General features: G+C 35.6%; 1 protein-coding gene across 3 annotated transcripts in view; it reads left to right on the top strand.

Moving 5' to 3' along the window:
• Positions 1-2,033: 2,033 nt before the first annotated feature.
• KPNA5 (karyopherin subunit alpha 5) overlaps positions 2,034-12,779 on the top strand; it is a 49,632-nt gene continuing 38,886 nt past the window's right edge. For 2 of the 3 annotated variants that reach the window (XM_032408003.1, XM_032408002.1), the window contains exons 1-5: positions 2,034-2,284; positions 7,487-7,620; positions 9,022-9,123; positions 9,242-9,341; positions 10,365-10,459. In XM_032408003.1, the coding sequence (XP_032263894.1) occupies positions 2,281-2,284; positions 7,487-7,620; positions 9,022-9,123; positions 9,242-9,341; positions 10,365-10,459 (435 nt within the window). In that variant the 5' untranslated portion in view covers positions 2,034-2,280. The remainder of the gene's footprint in view (positions 2,285-7,486; positions 7,621-9,021; positions 9,124-9,241; positions 9,342-10,364; positions 10,460-12,779) is intronic. The other variant, XM_032408004.1, reaches the window with a different exon arrangement.

The raw sequence follows: 12,779 nt of genomic DNA, 5'->3' as shown, positions 1-12,779 counted from the left end.
AAAGACTCCCAGCATGCACTGCTCCACGCCGGTCTGGGTTGTAGTGTTTTCTGGGAGTCGTAGTCTTTTTTGCATCCTCGGTTCAGGGTGATGACTCTAAATTTACTAGGAGGCACACAAGGCTCTGAGAATTTTCAGAATGAGTTCCTATGACGGGTACTAGGACATTACACGAGTACACAATACCCTAGGGCCTGACTGCCACGGTATATCAAGACAGGGGCCAAATCATGTAGGCTCTTGTAGAAAACTATTGGAATATTTAAACAGGAGAGTGGCATAATCTGATAATGTACAATATGTTAGGGATTTTGTGGTTCAATATGGCAGACTGAACATGTACATCTATATTCCCTGCCTCTCAAAATCTACTAAAATGACAGAATAAAAATAATAAAAATAAATGCTAATGAGATTTTAATAACATTTGAAAGCTAGAAAAAGGATGGATGAGTAGTAACTAACTTGCCTAAGAGAAGTCAACAAAAACAAATCTGTTTATACACCAGAATTCTGGAAATGTTCAAAAATTAAAGACCAGATACTTCTAAAAAACATACTAAAACTGGGCCTGAAAAGAGGAACATTTTGCTGAAAAGTCTGAATAAGGAGCAGTTAGCACCCTACCTCCAGATTTCCTCCATTACCAGCTTGCCAAGTGACTGATCTTTCCCTCCAAAACAGAAGGGTATAGGTTTGGTTTCATGAAGAAAACGAACCAGAAAGGCAATTAAGTCAGAAATGCACAGCTAAGAGTTGGGGGGAGGGGGTGTCAAGGTGTTGAACTGTAAGTGGGGAATAGTGAAAGCTAAATACTGAATTATGAGGCCATCCCCCCCCCCCCATCACATTCTGATGTCTGATATGTGCCTTCTAGTAAGATTAGAAAATTCTTCTCCAGGGAAAATCATTGGTCTGAGAGAAAAGACCTACAGATAAGGGCTTTTAGAAAGTCCTCCAATGAAACAGCCAAGATCCCATGTTATTACTCCGTAGGGAGGGCAACAATTGGCAAGTAAACAATCAGCTGATACACAAGTTTACAATAGTTTTCTTTAGTGTCTCACTCTTAAATATGAATGGATACTCAAAGATCACCAGGCTTTAGAATACAGCTGTGGCAGGAAAGATGAAAACCAAAATGATCAAAAAGGAAAAACACTCTGAAGAATCAGAGACAATGAATGAAGGGAAAAAACAATACTTCAAGGAAACTACAATCGATATCTTCAGAGAGACAAAAAAAAAAAAAGATATTTAATTCCTGAATCAAAAATAGGAAATAGCTCTTGGGATTAAAAATACAATAGCAGAATTAAAAAATACAATAGCAGAATCTATCTATCTATCTACCTACCATCTATCTATTATCTATCTATCTATCTATCTCTATCATCTATCCATCTAAATCCAGAGCTGGAAGATAACCCAAGAAATTTCTCAGAAAAGAAAACTAAAAGAACAAGAGATAGAAAACAGGATCTTCCTCAGGGCAGGAATCATGTGTTTTTTATCTTCTATATTCTAGAAGATAGTCTCTTTTCAATGCTGTTTGTTGAACTCTAGGGTGGATTACAAAGCTATGTGTGTTATAATAATTTAGAATTCTTTATTTGAAAGTATTTATTTCATATATCAGTGACTACCTTTTTGTTAAAAATCCACAGATGTTATAGAATCCAAATTTTAAATAAATGGCAAATTGAAAAGCTTGAAACAAATGAGCAGGACATACAGGAAGAGGTTAAAGCAGCTGAAGAAGGAAAGAGCCTCTGCAAAGCTCCACGAGGTTGGAATTTTTCCGTTGTGTACACTATAGCAGCTCTAATATCTAAAACAGTGCCTAGCACAGATTAGGCCCTCCATCAATACTATTTTGTAGGACCGAATAAACAAACTAAACCAACGAATGAGTGAATGAATGCACAGAGGAGTAGGGCAGTAGGACACAGTGCTGCCACCGCGACCGCGCCCTATTAAAATCCCGGAGTTAGCGCAGCTGCCGGCTCCTCCTTCGGTGTGGAGCTGGGGCGCTCGCTTCTCTCCGCCCCTCCGCCGGTCGGTGCAGCCGCAGCCGCCACCACTGCGGTCGCCGCATGCAAGGGCTTCTGGGAGCCGAGCCTCGGGGTCTCGGGGAAGGGGCGCAGGTAGCCGCCATCTTGAGTTGCGAACCTTGTCGTTACGCTCAACGCTAGGGGCGGAGTGGCGACCCCACTGTTACCTGCAGCGGACGCCGCAACCGGGAGCTGGGAAGTTAAGACACCGTGTATTGCCACATTAATGGGTAAGTGGGAGTGACACAGGCCAGTTTGGGTGAACCTCGGGTTTGGTCCCTTTGGGAGTTACTGGTTCCAGGGGCCACTGTTATTTACCCCTTTCCTTGCGAAGGCTTGAGGACCAGGCCATGCTGCCAGGTCTTTTTCCTCAGGTTCCCCTGAGGGAGACCGCGGTGGCGGGGGCGTGGCAGCCGGACCTATTCCTTGCTGACGCGAAGGTGCGGGGAATACAGATCCTCGCAGGCAGCCAGGCTGGCCCTCGGAAGGAGGCTTAAGCAGCCGAGCTCATCCTCCTGCCGTTCTGCTTCTCCGCGCCTTAGTAGTTCCTGTTCTCGGTAGCCGGTCTTGTCAAACGTTGCCATTCACTCCTGGGACTCAGCGTCTGTGTGAGTCCCGCAGCATATTAGAAGTTCCACAGTGTCCAGAATACGGCAGTGGTGGCCCTGGGGCGGGTGGTAATTGTCGCACCGTCGCGTTCCGCCAGCTGCCTTCCTCCACCTGGTTGCAGGTGCCTGGGAAGGCTCAGTGTGGACGCCGGCAGGGGTGGGTTAGATGCTTCTCTCTAATAGCCTGTCAGCTCCCTTCCAAGATGAAAATTTAATAAGTGTTTCCTCGGTAATGCCTAAGAGATGAAGGATTTGAAAGCTGTGAAACGGGATAGTGATACTTCAAAAGAATACGACATCAGTATTTACTGTTAGGCTTTTAAAACATTTTACAATTTTTTTTTAAACCTCTGATTTGATGTCTCTTAATTACACTCAGTGATTCATAAAGCGACTTTCTTCCTTGGTAAACAAGAAACAGCTCTCCCCTTTCTGTCTTTAAGTACTGCTTGTTTGGTTGTAGGGGTTCTAGTCAGCACTTTGGTACCGATGTCTAATTGTACTAATATGCACCCAGGCCGTAGAAATGGAGTCTTTAGAGACACAAGAAGTTCTGTTAATAGATACTAAAAGAAGTTCGAATTCCAGTTACTTTCCCAACCTCAAAACAGTTTTTGAAAGAGCTGAGTGAAAAATAAGCTTTTGACTGAAAAAAGAAAAAAATCCCTCTGTTGCGGATTTGAAGTATCTGAATAGCATTTCTTATATTTAAAATAACTTGTATGAGATAGCAACCTTTGAAATACGGTCTTTTAAAGTTATTTTCCAGAAAAGGGAACAATCCTGTTGGGTCAGGCACCTTTAGAAATGATTTTTCTTGGACTTTATGTCCCTTTTAAAGCAACTGCAGTGAGGATGCAGGTGTTAAATAAGTTAGTACTACCTCAGAAAAAGGAACAAATGATATATGAGTTGTTGGGGGTAGATTTTATTTGGTTAACATATTTATATTAAAGGTTTTAATGTGGTCACCTAGAGTAATGGTTTTAGAAGAAGTGTCCAGTGTGTAGGTTGTGGAGGCACAAGGTAATTGAATCAGGTATGGGGAGAAAATATTAAAACTTGTTTCTTTACCTTTTAAAAGTATTCCTTTCTAAAAATTTTCTACTAATTTTATTTATTTATTTATTTATTTAATGTTCAGTTTGCCAGCATATAGTACATCATCAGTTTTTGATGTAGTGTTCAATGATTCGTCAGTTGCGTATAACACCTAGTGCCCATCACAACACATGCCCTTCTTTACTTTTTTAATGGGATAGATTATTAGATTAGTAATACTTGTATATAAATAAACATTGAAGATGAATGCACAAATATATTTTGCATACATGAGGATATGTGATCAGAAGCTGTTAGAGGCCAATGGCCTGGAAAAGTCTAATGTAGGTGATAAATATTAAGAGGCTTATTGCTGTGAACATTTCATTTTGCTAAAATATTTTATACTTATTGAGCATAATTCAACAACTAATGTTGAAGCCCAGTTTGCTCTACAATGAACTCATCTCTGTTATTCTCTTCCCAGAGCCTAACCTCTTATTAATGAGACAGAATTTTTATATATGAAATACTTAGGGAATAATGCTGAACATTGTTATTACTAATAAAGTTAGATTGAACTGTTTCTAATGATAAGTATTTGTAGGTCTACACATATTGTTGAAATCAATTCATTAAATACTTTATAAGGAAGGATTTTGGTTGATTATAAATATACTTTAATTGCTAGAATTTACATGTGTTAGATTCAAAGGCACAAAATACTTTTTAAATCATTCTGAAGTGTTCAGTCTATTCCATTCTACTTTTAGCTCCACCACTAATGAAATTTTTCTCCCTATCTTTACCAGTAATTATCAAATCTTATGCCTCATGTGGTACTTGGCTTATTGTAGGCACTTATATTTGCTGGATGAATCAATGAATGAATAAATTGAGTGGCTTGTTTTTAGTACTACTACAAATGAAATACTCCTTTGTCTTTTGAATTCCTTTCTTTTTCATGATTCTTACTTTCTTCTGATTCTCTCACCTATTTCTTTTTGGTTTCCTTTGCCCCACTCAAAGGTAAACAAACATTCTCAAGATTTCTCCCTTGGCCATCTTTCTTTTATAGCTCTGCATGATCTTGGATGATCCTGAGTTTTGACCCAAACTTTTTTTTTTTAAGTTTTATTGATTTTATCTGACAGAGAGAGCACTAGCAGGGGGAGTGGCAGGCAAAGGGAGAGGGAGAAGCAGGCTCCCCGCTGAGCATGATCTTGGGATCATGACCCAAGCCAAAGGCAGACGCTTAACCATCTGAGCCACCCAGACGCCCCTTGACCCATACTTTTAACCGTCCTAGGTCTTAATCTCCTGTATGTGCCCTATTTTATAAGTATAACACGTTTAAAATGAAAGTTACTATACATCTATTAGAATGGCTACAATTACCAACAAAATATGACAATACCAAGTGTAGGCAGAGCATAGAGCAACAGGAAGTCTTATACATTGCTGATGGAATACTTTGCAGTTTGGCAGTTTCTTATAAAATGTGAAGCATACACTTGCCGTGTTATCCATCAGTCCTACTTCTAAATATTTACCCGAGACAAATGAAAACTTATATTTACACAAAAACCTGTACATGAATATTTATAACAGATTTATTCATAACTGCACTAAACTAGAAACAACCTTAATGTCCTTCAACTAATGAATGGATAAACTGTGGAGTATCTATGCAATAGAATACTACTCAACAATAAGAAGGAATAAATTATTTATATATGCCAACAGTATGGATCTCACAAATACACTGTGCTAAATAAAAGAAGCCAATTTAAGACTATATACTGTTATTATTCCATTTATGGTGAAATTCAAGAAAAGTCAGAACTGTGAAGATGGAGAACCAATCAGTGGTTACCAGGTATTAAGGGTGGGAGAGGGGTTAATAGGAGCAGCATGACCAGGTTTTTTAGGGGTCATGGAGCTGTTCTGTATCTTGATTGTGATAGTTTTATGCCTGTGCATTTGTCAGATTCATAGAACTTTATACCAAAAGAGTGATTTTTTTTTACTGTATATAAATTAAAAAATAGGGACACCTGGGTGTCTCAGTCGGTTAAGCATCTGCCTTTGGCTTGGGTCGAGATCCCAGGGTGCTCGGATCAAGTCCCGTATCGGGCTCCTTGCTCAGCAGGGAGCCTGCTTCTCCCTGGGCTTGCCGCTCTCTCTCTCTTTCCATCTCTCGCTCTCTCTCTGACAAATAAATAAAATATTTTTAAAAAATTTAAAAATAAAACAATTCATTGTTTTCACCTCAAAAACAAGCAGGCAATCAAACAAAACCATCACTCTGATACTCCATCTTTATTTCCTGTCTTGGCTTATTTTGTTGCCATACTGAAATAGATCAAGCTAAAAACCATGGAGTCATCCTAATCTCCTTTTTCTTCTTGACCACATATTCCTTACATTTATTTGGTCTCTAATTCTTATTGAATCAATTTCTGCAGTGTTTCGGAAATCAACCAGTCTCAGTGCAGCTGCTAATTTAGTTCAGGTCTTCATCATCAAAGTTTGAAACAATGTTCTTTTCAATTTTTTTAATTGTTACTTAGGACCAAATCCAAATTTCTCAGCCTGATTGCAGGAACCATATGTGTTCTTAGTTACCTTTCTAGCTTTACTTCCTGCCTTTTCTCCCACAAATCTTCTCGTTTAGGCACGCTTAATCTCTTACTGTTTTGTGTTTATGCCAGTCTTCTGCAAGAACCCTTTGCCTTTGCATATATTCCCTCTGCTTGAAATGCTTCTTCCTTCCCGATTTTCCCTTTTCATCCTCTTCCCTGACAAATTCTTGCTCTTTTAAGATAACCATCAGAGCTCCCTAAGGCACAGTTAGTTGCTATTTCTTCTATGCTCTCTCAGGATTTAATGCATATGTTTTAGTGTACTTTACTATTTAGAGTATAATTTACGAGTTCAGTAGTCTGTCTTCGACATCAGAGATGGCAGATAAATGCCAGCCTTTCCTTTTCTTCTGTTTACTTCCTAAGTGTTAATTGATCACAACATTCTCTCTGGTTTCTAAAAGTAAAATTGTCTTATTATTTTAAATGTAAAATGTTATGTAAAATATTATAAATATACTTATAAGAATATGTTTATATAAATGTTAATGTTTTCAAATACATTTATAATAAAACTACTTAAAATAAAGTATACAAGTATTTCAGTATTTAAAAAGAATTATACCCTAGTATTGCAGATTATTTTTGCAGTCATGACTGAAGTCATGACCTATGCAGCCTTAGTTCTGAAGACAGCACCTTAAGTAAATTAAAGAAGCCAGGCCCCCCAAAATATTTGAGGGATGCTTATTGAAGCCTAAGATCATATTCCATTGAAAATAAGATACTTCACTCTGGCTATCTTTTGATCTTGCCAGGAGCTGTAGAAGTTTTTTACCCAACTATTTCATGATTGATTATATCCTGAGTGACAGTGATTTTAAGATGCATCCCACTTCAGAAAGGTTAAAACACCAGGCATTGGGGAGTGTATCTTAAAATCAGTGAAGTTAGGGTAATGACTTTATCTGTGTTCAGACCAAAATCTATTATTTGTTTGATAGTTTAGTCCAAAAATATTTGGTCACTTTGCTCCAATTTTGATATGGGAATGAGGGAAATGTATTCTTTGTACATAATTTTCAGAATTGATTTTGTCAGTCTATTTAAGTAGTAAGCATGAACTTAATTTTCCTAGTAAACATCTCATGTTGTTTTGAGAATATCAGTATCTGTTTTCTTCTTTCCTAACCTTAAGATGCCATGGCTAGTCCAGGGAAAGATAACTATAGAATGAAAAGTTACAAGAATAAAGCCCTAAATCCCCAAGAGATGCGTAGACGAAGAGAAGAAGAAGGAATACAGCTTCGAAAACAAAAAAGGGAAGAGCAGGTAGGTGTTTTAAAATATTTAAATGTTTAACACAGAAGCATCAATATATAGATTTTAGAAGTTACATTATTATTGCTTATTTTTAGATAATTTAAAATGAAAAAGTGTTTTTAGGAAATTGAATATAAATAAATCTGTTCTTTAATTTACTAGACTCCAGGAGTAATTCATGAATCAGAATCCTGTGCTGTTTCTAATCACTGAAGGGAACAGCTTTTCTGTTTTATTGATAAACCTTTATGTTAATCATATTTTATCCCAGTGTTAAGAAATTTTTACTATTGAGCCTATGTAGATCACTTCCATTTGTCCTTGTAAAATTTGCCCCCCCCGCCAAAAACATTGTATTCATTTGTTGCTTTGTGTTTTTCATAGTTCTTGCTCCTAATTAGTCCTCTTCCTATGCTACTCATACTATTCCTTCTATAGTCTCATCAGCCATCTAGCTCTCTTAGCCTTCTCTGTTTTGAACTTTATATATGTGACATAAGGAATAGAAAAACAGTTCAAAGAGTGCATCTCAATATTTTTCATTCCAAGATATACTTAAATTTAGAAGTATTTATAATTAAGAGGGTGTAGTCCTCACATGCATGAATTAAAAACTGATGTGTAGAAAGAACTAGCAGTGATGAAAGTAGAGAAAGGCCTGTTTTAGAAATATGATTCGTCATCTCCCTATCTATAGTACCTAGCACAGTCCCTACTTTATTATAGTAGGGACTCAAAAAAAAAAAAAAATCTGTTGAATGAATGATTAGAAAGAACTGTATACTGGTTGAAGAAGAGCAGTATTTCTTTAGCTATCAAAAAGAATATACCAGATTTTTTTCTTCTCTATTTTGATATAGGAAATGTATCCATAAATCCCACTCAGTGACCTCACTGTGCCTCATTCCTCCTCTCTTTCCTTTTTTTAATTTTTATTCATTCCTGAAATAAAAAGGATAGGGCCATATTTCCTCAGAGTTCTCTATTCCTTATTAATCTGATATGTGTTTATTAATATACCACAGTATTTCTCCCATGTAACTAATTTGCTTTTTTATTAAGATTTTCTTAGAAAAATTCTTAGACTTCTCATATACCAGTGTGAACATATGTGCTTTTTCAAATGCTATAAAACGTAAATGTGTACTCCACTTATGGGACCAGCCATTGTTAAAGATCTGAGATTAAGAATGACCCAAAGCAATCTGCAGGTAAGAGCTAACCAAACCAGGAGAGTTTAACTTCTCAAAGATAATTTAGGTCTTCATGGTACAGTGATTGAGAAATACTAAATATTTAGAATTTTAAATGATCAGTTTGTTTTGTTCACTTAAATGAAAAATATAAGTCTATGGGAATTCAGTGTTTTATGGAAAGCCCAGTGTATAAAGTGATTTCTCTTTATTACAGTTATTCAAACGCAGAAATGTCTCTTTGCCCAGAAATGATGAATCTATGCTAGAAAGTCCTATCCAGGATCCAGATATCAGTTCCACTGTGCCCATTCCGGAGGTAGATATACAAAAATGTATTTCAAATTATACTTCAACAATATTTCAGAAGTAGTAGGTATAGCAACAATTATTCACGTAAAATATTTAAATGATAAGTTATACTTTCTATGTTTTAGGAAGAAGTTATCACCTCAGATATGGTTCAGATGATTTTTTCTAACAATGCTGATCAGCAGCTAACAGCAACACAGAAATTTAGAAAGCTGCTTTCTAAAGGCAAGAATTATTTTCAATATGCTTGCTTATTTGATATTAAAAGGTTCTATAATAGAGTTTTATTTATTAGATATTTTTTATTTTAAGACACTTTCATTGTCAGTAAGTCAGTAGGTCTTAATTTTTCTTTAAAATATACTTGTAAGTAAGGTCTATTTTTTTATAAAGTTTATTTATTTATTTAAAGTAGGCTCCAATGCCCAGTGTGGGGCTTAACTCACAACCCTGAGATCAGGAGTCACATGCTGTACTGACTGAGCCAGCCAGGGAACCCTAAAAGAAGTCTTTTTTATCCTTTTTGTTATATAAATAGGGAGCACTAACAGAGAAGTTCCTGGAGAACCACAGGAGCATACTTTTTGTTGAAGCCAAGAGAGAAGGAAGAGTTGTTGATAGATACTTAGATTGCCAGTAGCTGAAATATCTTGGTTTTAATTTTGCATATCTTTGTTTTAAAATTTCCTAGAGATTTTATGATTCTCAAAAGGCCTCTGCATTTCATGAAAATTTATGAAGAATCCTATATAGTTCAGTAGTATTTCTGTGAATAATGAATGATACCCTGACAGAATAGAATGATACCCCGACAGAATAGAATATCATTTGGCTGAGAAGCATTAGGTAATGGCTGATAGGGAAGGAGACATCCCTGGAAAGTGGGGTATACTAATAAAAGATTAGGGGGAAGATTATCTGTCAGTTGGTGTTTTGAGTATTAGGCTGAAATACTCCATGTTGTGAAGATGACATTCTAAATAGCCTTCAACTTATAATATTTAAATATTTGTGTAGAAAATATTTTAAAATTTTTCTTACTGTGATTAATGAAAAAGAATTTGCTTTTCAGTAAACATTGCAATTATGAGAACATTTGTTTACTTCAGTTAAATCCACCTAAGGCTTTTAAACTTGGTCATTGAAACCTAGGAAAGAGTTATTTTGTGCATCCTGTTAATTGACACAGGGACCAGGTTATTGTCTTTTTGTGTCTATGTAATAACTTAATTCTTTTTTAATTTTTAGAACCTAATCCACCAATTGATCAGGTTATACAGAAACCAGGAGTTGTACAGAGATTTGTGAAATTTCTTGAAAGAAATGAAAATTGTACTTTACAGGTGAGTTCTAAAGTTTTCTTTCTTAATCTCTTTCCAGAAATAACATATGATTAAAGTTTCTAGTGAACTTCTACAATACTAAATATATTGTAAACATTCAGGAAATACTTGGCAATTAAAGGAAAAGGTAGTGCCACCTGTCTTGCCTTAGTCATGTTTGCAATGCTAGTTTTTTCTAGGGACTGTTATTTCATTAAAACAATTTTGGGAAAACTATATAAAGTCATTTGTAATGTTAAAAATTTTGTAGTTGTCAACCTTTAATAACTTTTTCGTTTTAGAAAACCTCAAATTAAAATGTTAATGGGTAGATTTTTTTTTTGGCTCTTAGTTAATTAGAGTTGTAACTTTTTAATATAAACTCTTTTACCTTTTAAGACATTAGTCTGATTAGTTCTTTTTTTGGAAAAAAAACAAAAACAAAAACAAAAAACCCAAAAAAATGAAATCAATAAAATCTACTAAAAATGTGACCAAAGTTAGATTTGTCCAAATGAGCATTACTTCTCAGTTATATTGTAGTGTCAGTTATGTCTTCCAAATAATTGGCTGCTAACAGTAAATTACTGAAGTTCACAAATATTTATTGTTTTTTAAAGAAAGATTGCTTTCCTGATTTCATTGCTATATATATTCTTAAGTAGGAATATAGTGTGGAATTATATCTATCAGGAATTGCACAAGACCTGCACATAGTTTATCGGTGCTATTGTCAGTAATGGAAGATTGTTACTGGTATTTGAATAATAGTTGTTGAAATTACAACTTAGAATAGTGTTCCACTGATCTGAGTAATTTGGGAAAGCTCCTCACATTTTAGATAATAAGCAAAGGAATGTGTTGCACACATGAATATTACCTATCATGATTTTTATGCTGAAAAATTTTGAGAGTGTTTACAATAAGGATGTCTGAGGAAAAAGCCACTTTATGTTATATATAGTGATACTGTCCATTAGTTTTCAAAGTCTTTAGGTGTTAGCTCTGTAAGGGCTAGAGGTCATGACTTCTAGTCCATTTGCTTCATATTTAAGCCCCAAGTCCAGACTAAAACCCAGGTCTCCTGATATTTAGTTTATTATTTGGCTTTTTAATTCTAAATGAATGAAAGAGGAAATGAGTAAATATGAATAAATAAAATTGAGTGTTAGTTTTAGCCATATATTGTGTGTAAGGCATTGTATTACAAAATTAAAATATTGTTCCTTTGCAGACATTCTTCACTCTTTGTTGGGAAAGACAAACATGTAAACAGATCTGTGATGCCATAGTATGCTTAGTGCTATAACAGAGCTATAAACAAAGTGCTTTAGGAGCACAGTGTAATAACTCATCTGTGTAGGGGAAGTTGAAGACGACTTCACAAATGTAGTATTGTGTGGCTAGTCATGAGGATGAACCTTTTCTGGATGAACCTGAAAAGAGGAAAATTAATTGTTGTGAGAACAGCATGTGCAAAAAGCATAGAGTATTCAAGAAGAACGTTGGGGACTTTGGCATTTATTAATCACTGAAGTTAAAACTTAATGAAATTCAACAGTATGGTCTTGGGATAGCTATAGCTTTGCCATACTACCCACATTCATATAAAATATGTTAGTTCAGATTATTGGTCTGTTGAAGAGATCTCCCAACTGATGGCCTACTGGCCATATTGGCCTACAAACGAGTTTTGTTTGTCCTGCATATGTTTTAAAAATGTGAATTAGATATTGGCCTTTAAAATATTGGAGAATTTCATATGAAAATCCAGATTTTTGCCGCCTTTTGACAAATCAGAAGAGTTGGCATTGCTGCCACACAGTAAAGGTCTAGTGGGGCTGAATAGTTGTGCCTCGCCCCCCCCACTTTAGAAAGTTACTTCCATTTTTTCATTTTTTCCCTTCTTTATAGAAAAATCATAGTCATGCTCTCTAGTTTTCTGCAATTCCCCACTTACTCATATCACTCCTTTTGTTCTTAATTATCTGTTTTGTCAGCTTGTGAATTCACCATTTTTCTTTAATGCTTTCTCCTGGGGATACCTAGGAGAATTTTATGGAGTAAACTTTTAATTGTTCTTTAGTTTGTTTCTTTATAATTGGTTAGTACTATGGTCTTTTTTTTTTTTTCAACATAAATTCCTCCCTTAAAAATTTAGTCTTACACATAATAGTAACTACTTTTCATGCCTTTCAGTAATGCTTTTGGATGTGTTTTTATATTATTAATCATAGTGATATGTACCTTTCATGTGAAGAGTTGTCTGTGTCAAATATTTTTAAAGTTATAGTCACTCCTTAGTTTGCCTGTGGATTTGTAGATCATTTTCAGTTATTCA

Source organism: Phoca vitulina, unplaced genomic scaffold, assembly GCF_004348235.1.
Source record: "Phoca vitulina isolate PV1807 unplaced genomic scaffold, GSC_HSeal_1.0 scaffold9, whole genome shotgun sequence".
NCBI classification, from domain to species: Eukaryota; Metazoa; Chordata; class Mammalia; order Carnivora; family Phocidae; genus Phoca; species Phoca vitulina.
This window is presented reverse-complemented; position numbering and strand designations above follow the sequence as displayed.